General features: G+C 45.6%; 1 protein-coding gene across 3 annotated transcripts; it reads left to right on the top strand.

Annotated features, from left to right (window-relative positions):
- Positions 1–906: 906 nt before the first annotated feature.
- Positions 907–9,193, top strand: LOC140068691 (uncharacterized). Of its 3 annotated transcripts, none has more exons than XM_072114080.1 (10): positions 907–940; positions 2,156–2,296; positions 2,782–2,823; positions 5,946–5,993; positions 6,146–6,448; positions 6,562–6,612; positions 6,765–6,821; positions 7,858–7,887; positions 7,969–8,492; positions 8,880–9,193. In XM_072114080.1, the coding sequence occupies exons 2-9, from the start codon at positions 2,157–2,159 to the stop codon at positions 8,015–8,017; spliced, it is 720 nt and encodes a 239-aa protein (XP_071970181.1). In that variant the 5' UTR covers positions 907–940; position 2,156; the 3' UTR covers positions 8,018–8,492; positions 8,880–9,193. The 3 variants fall into 3 exon arrangements, with proteins under 3 accessions (XP_071970181.1, XP_071970179.1, XP_071970180.1); XM_072114078.1 differs by having other exon boundaries at positions 7,855–7,887; XM_072114079.1 differs by lacking the exon at positions 907–940 and having other exon boundaries at positions 1,097–2,296; positions 7,855–7,887.
- The last annotated feature ends 233 nt before the right edge of the window (positions 9,194–9,426 follow it).

The following is a 9,426-nucleotide window of genomic DNA, read 5'->3' as shown; positions in this document are numbered from 1 at the left end:
TGATAGCGTTATCACAAACCTCGAAACCTCAGACCAGCATATTCATGAGGGGCGGTCCGAGGAGCTGCTTTCATGTGACTGAAATTGGGGTCCGTGCGTTCGGACGATCCAACTGATTCGGACTGAGCGCAGGATTTAACTTTCAAATTGTCTCACAAGATCAATGCACTTACATGCACCAGGAAGAGGAAGGTGAACTCTGTCGGACCTGAGCGGGGAAGCGACACATGCCGGATATCGGGCGCACGATTTTAGTGAATTGCAGCACAGTGCATTATCGTCAGACAATCGGTGAACTCCTCCGGACTGGTAAGTAAATGAGCCCCTATGTGTTGTCTGGATGGATCGGGGATGAAATGAAATAGAGGAGTTCATGAATATTGTGATATGAGGGGGAGGCGGCCCGGGATATATAATATTATACATGATTACTATTCCATTCTTGTGTCCGTTATGTACAGAAACTGATAGTAAGTGTCTGTTATGTTACTGGAGATTTTTCTACGTATCTGTAACAATAACCAACACTTTCTGCCTTTGTCTGTTGCCTGTCAGCAGTTTATTCTGATGGTTTTTAGTAAATTTTTTAAATAATCAGTAGGAAGAAGATAAACCGTATAAAATCCTCTCTTCTGTTATTATGACTGTTATGTTGTGAAAAAACACAAAATAAATAAAGTTTATTGAATATAGAATGTGACGGAATGTTGATCTCCTGGCTCCTCCCCCCGCGTTATGACATCACGCGGGTATATAAGAAGCTGCGGAACTTAGAAGCCTCTGAGGGTTTGTTGTAGGAGATTGAGGTAAGTCCCCGTGTCCTGAGCTCCTGTTGTGTCCTTCATTCTCTTCTATCTTGTCTCCTACTGATCAGTAATGGCCATTTCTTTACTTCTCCTCTGTTACAGATTTGGTGCTAGTGAGTGAGATTGAGTTTGTGGTAAGTAACAATCTGCCTCTTGCCATTAAGGGTTTTCCTACAGTCACCACCAGGGGGAGCTCAGTGTATACAGCTGCCATGTAGTATGATCATATCTGTATAAATCCATATGTACAGAGCGCCCCCTAGTGGTGACCACCAGATGTATATTGGGAATTATTCTGCTATAGGTTCCTATATATTAGTTATATATATGGAGAATGGAAGGGATAATGGGAAACAGAATGTCCCCCTACTCTAAATTGTATTATCGGTCTCCATGGTTACCTTTGTTAGATTTATCAGCTCATTACTGTGATATCTTTTCCATTAACCCTGTATATTATATAGTTTTGCCGGAAGAGTTGTCATAGTGTAGATGGGGACATTACTATGTGCATTATCCCTGCGCTACTCATATAGTAAAGCGGCTTCTGTAGGGGGTCAGGCTGGAGGGGGCCCCATGGTTACATGTTATATCCTACAGTCTCATAGGTGATGCCAATGTCTATAGGATTCCCAGAAGTTCCCATAATCCTATAGATTTCCCAGAAGTTCCCATAATCCTATAGATTACCCAGAAGTTCCCATAATCCTATAGATTTCCCAGAAGTTCCCATAATCCTATAGATTTCCCAGGAGTTCCCATAATCCTATAGATTACCCAGAAGGTCCCATAATCCTATAGATTACCCAGAAGTTCCCATAATCCTATAGATTACCCAGAAGGTCCCATAATCTTATAGATTGCCCAGAAGGTCCCATAATCCTATAGATTACCCAGAAGCTCCCATAATCCTATAGATTACACAGAAGTTCCCATAATCCTATAGATGTCCCAGAAGGTCCCATTACCTGTGAGACAGTTGGAGACATATGATGCAGTTATAGGATAAGCTATAGATGAGGCTTCTGGTCTGGATGGGACTGGGCCTTGTATAACAGGATAGATCTGGGGGGCACTTACATGGGGGGTGATACTGAGGGTCTCGGGTTCTGTGCAGGTCCATAGAGATGGCTATAGATTGGGATCTAGTACCGGTGTAGGAGGGGTAGTGAGAGAAGTAATGAAGAGGGATCTCCAGGTCTTCAGGTCCCGGGGATGAGATCTGGTTATAAAGGTTTAGTAACTGAGACTTTCCTTCTCTTGGCCACTAATGTCTGATGTCCATCATGTCTCCACCTGTAGAAACCATAGAGAAGGTCCTGGACACTCACTGTCTTATGTACTTATAGGATGGAGGACGAGGAAGAGGTGGAGGTGAGGGAGGAGGTGATGGAGGAGATGGAGGAGAACATCGAGCAGGAGATTGTGGAGGTGATGGAGGAGGAGGAGGATAACACCGAGGATGAAGGATGGGAGTCTGCAGAGATGAGGTAAGTTATCAGGGCACAGGTCACAGCATATGATGAGACAAGTCATTGGGGGGGATTTATCATACCATCAGGGGGGGAAATAATCTGGAGTAAATGAGAGGAGGAAATAATCGTAACTACTGGGGGTTCACTAATAATTGTGATTATTTCAGGGCTTGTACACAAGAAAACTGCCCCCAGGCCCGATACATCCCCCCATTTATTTTACTGATTTACCTAGAATGAAGCTGTTGCCCGTAGCAACCAATCAGATCACATTGTATATTGTCCAATCGGCTTTAGACTAATGGCGGCCTCCACCTTCACCTTCCTGTAGCTGTGACCAATCTTCTCATTATGTAGAGAAATGGGGAGGCCGAGGACATGGAGGACCCGGGGTCTTGTACATAAGTGATCTGATTGGCTGCCTCTGTGCTCATGTATAATGACATCATATTGTATCCTGACCTGTATATATCACGTGTCCCATCATATTCTCCTAACAGGCGCTGGTGGTGGACGATCAGGGCATTAGGCGGCCCAATACGGTAATTATACCATACTATTATTCTATATACTGCTATAACCTTATAACCAGGGGGTAATGAGGAGGGGTAAGTACATGGGGGGCATCAGAGATACATAGAAGGGTGTTTGGGGGTATAAGGGGTATATGGGGGACACCAGAGATACATAGAAGGGTGTATGGGGGGTATAAGGGGTATATGGGGGACACCAGAGATACATAGAAGGGTGTATGGGGGTATAAGGGGTACATGGGGGACACCAGAGATACATAGAAGGGGACGTATGGGGGGTATAAGGGGTGTATGGGGGACACCAGAGATACATAGAAGGGGACGTATGGGGGGTATAAGGGGTGTATGGGGGACACCAGAGATACATAGAAGGGTGTATGGGGGGTATAAGGGGTATATGGGGGACACCAGAGATACATAGGAGGGAGTATGGGGGGTATAAGGGGTATATGGGGGACACCAGAGATACATAGGAGGGAGTATTAGGGGTATAAGGGGTACATGGGGGACACCAGAGATACATAGAAGGGAGTATGGGGGGTATAAGGGGTGTATGGGGGACACCAGAGATGCATAGAAGGGGACGTATGGGGGGTATAAGGGGTGTATGGGGGACACCAGAGATACATAGAAGGGTGTATGGGGGGTATAAGTGGTATATGGGGGACACCAGAGATACATAGAAGGGTGTATGGGGGGTATAAGGGGTATATGGGGGACACCAGAGATACATAGAAGGGGACGTATGGGGGGTATAAGGGGTGTATGGGGGACACCAGAGATACATAGAAGGGTGTATGGGGGGTATAAGGGGTATATGGGGGACACCAGAGATACATAGAAGGGTGTATGGGGGGTATAAGGGGTACATGGGGGACACCAGAGATGCATAGAAGGGGACGTATGGGGGGTATAAGGGATATATGGGGGACACCAGAGATACATAGAAGGGGACGTATGGGGGGTATAAGGGGTATATGGGGGACACCAGAGATACATAGAAGGATGTATGGGGGGTATAAGGGGTATATGGGGGACACCAGAGGTACATAGAAGGGAGTATGGGGGGTATAAGGGGTATATGGGGGACACCAGAGATACATAGAAGGGTGTATGGGGGGTATAAGTGGTGTATGGGGGACACCAGAGATACATAGAAGGGTGTATGGGGGGTAAAAGGGGTATATGGAGGACACCAGAGATACATAGAAGGGTGTATGGGGGGTATAAGGGGTACATGGGGGACACCAGAGATGCATAGAAGGGGACGTATGGGGGGTATAAGGGATATATGGGGGACACCAGAGATACATAGAAGGGTGTATGGGGGGTGTATGGGGGACACCAGAGATACATAGAAGGGTGTATGGGGGGTATAAGGGGTATATGGGGGACACCAGAGGTACATAGAAGGGAGTATGGGGGGTATAAGGGGTATATGGGGGACACCAGAGATACATAGAAGGGTGTATGGGGGGTATAAGTGGTATATGGGGGCATCAGAGATACATAGAAGGGTGTATGGGGGGTATAAGGGGTATATGGGGGACACCAGAGATACATAGGAGGGAGTATGGGGGGTATAAGGGGTATATGGGGGACACCAGAGATACATAGGAGGGAGTATGGGGGGTATAAGGGGTATATGGGGGACACCAGAGATACATAGAAGGGTGTATGGGGGGTATAAGGGGTATATGGGGGACACCAGAGATACATAGGAGGGAGTATGGGGGGTATAAGTGGTATATGGGGGACACCAGAGATACATAGAAGGGTGTATTAGGGGTATAAGGGGTATATGGGGGACACCAGAGATACATAGAAGGGAGTATGGGGGGGTATAAGGGGTATATGTTGGGTATAAGGGGTATATGGGGGACATGTAGAGTATATAGAAGAAATGAGGGGTGTGTGGGGGACATGAGAGGTATATTGGGACATGTAGGGTGTATAGAAAACATGAGGCGTATATTGGTCGCATAAGGGGTATATGGGGGACATGAGGGGTATATGGGCGACATGAGGAGTATATGGGGGACATGAGGGGTATATAGGCGACATGAGGGGTATATGGGGGACATGAGGGGTATATGGGGGCATAACAGGTATATGGGAGGCATGATAGGTATAAAGAAGACATGAAGGGCATATAGGGTGCATACAGGTTATATGGAGAACATGAGGGGTATATGGGAGTAATGAGAGATATATGGGTGTCATAAGGGGTATATAGGGGGCATGAGGGATATATGGAGAGCATTATGGGTATATAGGGGACATGTGGGGTACATGGGGAACATAAGGGGTATCTGATGGACATAAGGGGTAGAAGAAGGACATAAGGGGTATCTGATGGACATAAGGGGTAGAAGAAGGACATAAGGGGTATATGGAGGACATGTCATGTAGGGTATATAGAAGACATGAGGGGTATATGGGGGGCATGAGGGGTATATAGAGGACATGAGGGGTATATGGGGACATAAGGAGTATATGGGGGATATGAGGGGTATATGGGGGACATAAGGGGTATATAGAGAACATGAGGGGTATATGAAGGACATAAGGGGTATATGGAGAACATAAGGGGTATATGGAGAACATAAGGGGTATATAGAGGACATGAGGGGTATATGGAGAACATAAGGGGTATATAGAGGACATAAGGGGTATATGAAGGACATATGGGGTATATGGAGAACATAAGGGGTATATGGAGAACATAAGGGGTATATGGAGAACATAAGGGGTATATCGGGGACATAAGGGGTATATGATGGACATGAGGGGTATATGGGGGACATAAGGGGTATATGATGGACATGAGGGGTATATGGGGGACATAAGGGGTATCTGATGGACATAAGGTGTAGAAGAAGGACATAAGGGGTATATGATGGACATAAGGAGTATATGGGGGACATAAGGGGTATATGGGGGACATGAGGGGAATATGGGGGGACATGAGGGGTATATGGGGGACATGAGGGGTATATGGGGGACATGAGGGGTATATGGGGGACATGAGGGGTATATGGGGGACATGAGGGGTATATAGAGAATATGAGGGGTATATGGGGGGATCGTGTAGGGCAGTTCCAGTTACCAGCGCTGTGTTTCTCTTTTAGGATAACAACAGTACGAATGTTACGATTCTTTGACCTGTTTGATAACACGTGAGTATAGAACATTTCCTTTATCCCATGAAGTTCTAGAATAATCTAGAACAAGTGTCCTCCAATCCCTTCCCCCAGTCTCCATATTATCTGCCCCCAGAATATAAGACTGATTTATCATAGAGATTTCATTCCTATTCTGTCTCATACAGCGAGGAGGGAGATGGAGCTGAAGAAGAGGAGGAGGAGGAATGGGAGGAGCTGAGAGTGCTGGAGGAGGAGGACGAATGGAAAGACCTGGAAGTGGAGGAGGAGGCGGAGGTGGAGGTAGAACATCAGAGAGAAGAGGAGGAGGTGGAGGGGAAAGACCTGGCAGTGGAGGAGGAGGAGGATGTGAAGGAGGAGGAGGATGTGGAGGAGGAGGTGAAAAATCTGGAAGATCAGGAGGAGGAGATAGAAGATGTGGAGGAGGAAATATTACTGGATGGAAACAACATCATAGAGAGTCCTAGAAGGTAAATGTAGAGTGGGAATACAATCAGCTGATTCCACACAGACATTATGGATATATTCAGTCATCATCAGAGATTTTTACTTCTTATATTGATGTCAGTGTTTTCTTTTGTAGACCTTCAGGACTGGAGGTGATTGAGGCCTGGCCGAGCGAGGAGACTCTACAGTAAGTATGAGGAATAAATAGGACCGCATTTACATTACTGGGGTCCACATGGGGGTCACATACTCTCATGCATTGACCTCTGCCCCTACACATAACCCTTATTAACCCCTAACCCTCCACATGAAGATTTATCTGCTTATTATTTCTTGTAGGCCAAGACGCAGATGGTGGAGACCTAAGTGTCTGAGCCGGGGGAGCAGCCGCCAGAGGTAAGTGACCATTTACCTTCTGCCTACCTGTAGTGATCACTAGGGGGCGCTCATTAAAAATAGTGATGCACATCCCTTTAATATATATATATATAGGACCCTTAACGACCGGGTCTTTTTTTGTTTTTTCATTTCCATTTTTCACTTCCCACCTTCAAAAATCTATAACTTTTTGTTTTTACACATAAAGAGCTGTGTGACGGCTTGTTTTCTACATAACAAATTATACTTCATCGTGATAGTATTTATTATTCCATGTCGTGTGCTGGGAAGTGGGGAAAAAATTGCAAATGCAGAGAAAATGGTGAAAAACACATTTGCGCCATATTTGTTGTGGGCTTGGATTTCATGGCTATCACTGTGCGCCCCTAATGACACGTCTACTTCATTCTCTGGGATGCTGCGATCACAGGGATAAAAAATTTTAAAGGTTTTATAATGTTTTCATACATTTACAAAAATTAAAACCTGTACAAAAACTTTTTGGGGGATATTGCCGTCTACTGGCGCTAATACATTCTTTATACTTTGGTGTACGGAGCTGTGGGTGGTGTCAGTTTTTTTACTTTTGATGACGTTTTTAATGCTACCATTTGCAGAATGTCAGAACCTTTAATCACTTTTTATTGAATTTATATTTTTCAAAATTGCAAAAAAATGGCCATTTTCAACTTTGGGCGCTATTTCCCGTTACAGGTTAAACGCAGTGAAAAACCGTTATTATATTTTGATAGATCGGGCATTTTCAGACGCGGTGATACCTAATGTGTTTATGATTTTTACTTTGATTTGAATTTTTGTTTTTTTTAATTATCATTTTTTTAAAACTTCTTTTAGTTACTTTTACTATTTTTCAGACCCCCCTAGGGTACTTTAACCCTAGGTTGTCTGATTGATCCTACCATATACTACAGTACGGCAGTATTGTCATTAAGGGGTCAAGGTTCTTCTTGAGATTTTCCGGCCTTGGAGATCACCTGTAATTCTGCATCACTGACATCAATAATAATAATAATTTTTTATCTTTCTTCAGCAGAAGCAGCGGAGGGGACAGAAGACCCTCCAGGTAAGTACATGACATTTACCCTATGGGATGATGTAGACTCCGCAGTGTCTGACACAATCCTCCTGCTTATGTCTCCTGCAGGTTCCTCAGGTTTCTTCTTTGCTGCTTTGCTCCTAGGGCAATGGAGTAAATTACCATCTGTGCCCATCTGCCCGGCCAATCTCCCTCATTCCTCCCTACCCACGTGCTGCCGCCGACCAGGCTTCATCCGTGGCCGAGCAGCCAATCCGAGCAGCAACCCCACCCTTCCTCAAAACATGCGGCTAATTTGTGGTCTTCAGCTCCATGGATGTAGCAAAGGCAGCCGACTGCCTCATCCTAGGCCCGGTATGTGGCCGCCGGCCCGGCTCATTTGTGGCCCGTTCTCCAGCTACCTGCCTGTTTTATCGGAGGCCCAATATGCAGCCGCCGGCCCAGCTCAACCGCGGTCCGGCTCATCCGTGGCCCGTTCCATGGCCGCCAGCCCACCCGCCTCATTCACGGCCCGGCTCATCTGACCATGGCCCGCCTCATCCGTCACCCGATCCGCAGCCGCCCTGCTCATATGCAGCTACCAGCACAGCAGTATCTACAGCCAAGCCTCCCCTGCCTGCACACCAGAGAATGTAAGTATCTTTACATGTGTGTGTATGTATGTATGTGTATATATGTGTATGTATGTATATGTGTATGTATATGTGTATATATGTATATGTGTATGTATGTATGTCTATATGCATCAGTGTATATATGTCTATGCAGCAGATAAGCACATTATGATGTGTATCTGCTGCATCTGTGTGTATAAGCTGTTTATATGCTGTATATACTGTATGTATTCGTATCCGCTTTGTGTGTGTGTTGTATGTATATTGTGTATGTGTGTACACGCAATAGACAGTGTAACACGTGTAATAGACAATCACCCGAACCAGCCCGATACTGATATATGAAAACAAGTCTGATCTGTCATGTATGAGGCGCCTTCATCTGATGTCTCTTGTACTTTGCAGATCACTGATGGGAATGAAGAACCTGGGATTGTATAACAATGGTCTTCTATGTGACGTAAGGATAGAAGACGCTGCTGTACGGAGTCCTCCCGGCTTTATCCCTCTGGAACACGTTCTCCATGTCTTCTCCTAAAAGGTTCAAAAACTTTGGAGGCCTCTGTGTCACCCCTGACATTGGGAGAGCCGGGAAGTGTAGATTTTGGCCGTGCAGTAAAATCTCCATTTGTAGGATTCTAGATGGAGCGGGATCTACATGTACATGGAGAGGAGAAATAAAAACATGGATAAGAGGAAATAATCTCTAGTTTCCTGTGTTGTATTTTCCAGAGTAAAATGAGTGTAAGTCGCTCGGGGGTCGGGGTCTAAGAGTTGGTTGCACATGAATGAGTTGCTGGTATCATGAGTCCGGTGGTTACGTGGAGTATTACCTGGACTGTGTTATAGGACTCTCCGGATTACAAGGTTTGGAGGAGTTTGGCGCCTGTTCCCCGCAGTAAGGTCTACAAGGTAGTGTCACTAGAATTAGTCACCTTCCCCCATGGGGTGA

Source organism: Engystomops pustulosus, chromosome 7 (assembly GCF_040894005.1).
Source record: "Engystomops pustulosus chromosome 7, aEngPut4.maternal, whole genome shotgun sequence".
NCBI lineage: Eukaryota > Metazoa > Chordata > Amphibia > Anura > Leptodactylidae > Engystomops > Engystomops pustulosus.
The sequence above is the reverse complement of the archived record's forward strand: the minus strand, read 5'-3'. Positions and strand labels throughout refer to the sequence as shown.

Excerpts from the sequence above, each read along its gene's own strand:
- LOC140068691 (XM_072114078.1), top strand. The coding sequence starts at position 2,157 with ATGGAGGACGAGGAAGAGGTGGAGGTGAGGGAGGAGGTGATGGAGGAG. Across the intron at positions 2,297-2,781 it reads TGGGAGTCTGCAGAGATGAG|GCGCTGGTGGTGGACGATCA; the intron begins GTAAGTTATCAG and ends TTCTCCTAACAG. Across the intron at positions 7,888-7,968 it reads GGGGACAGAAGACCCTCCAG|GTTCCTCAGGTTTCTTCTTT; the intron begins GTAAGTACATGA and ends TGTCTCCTGCAG.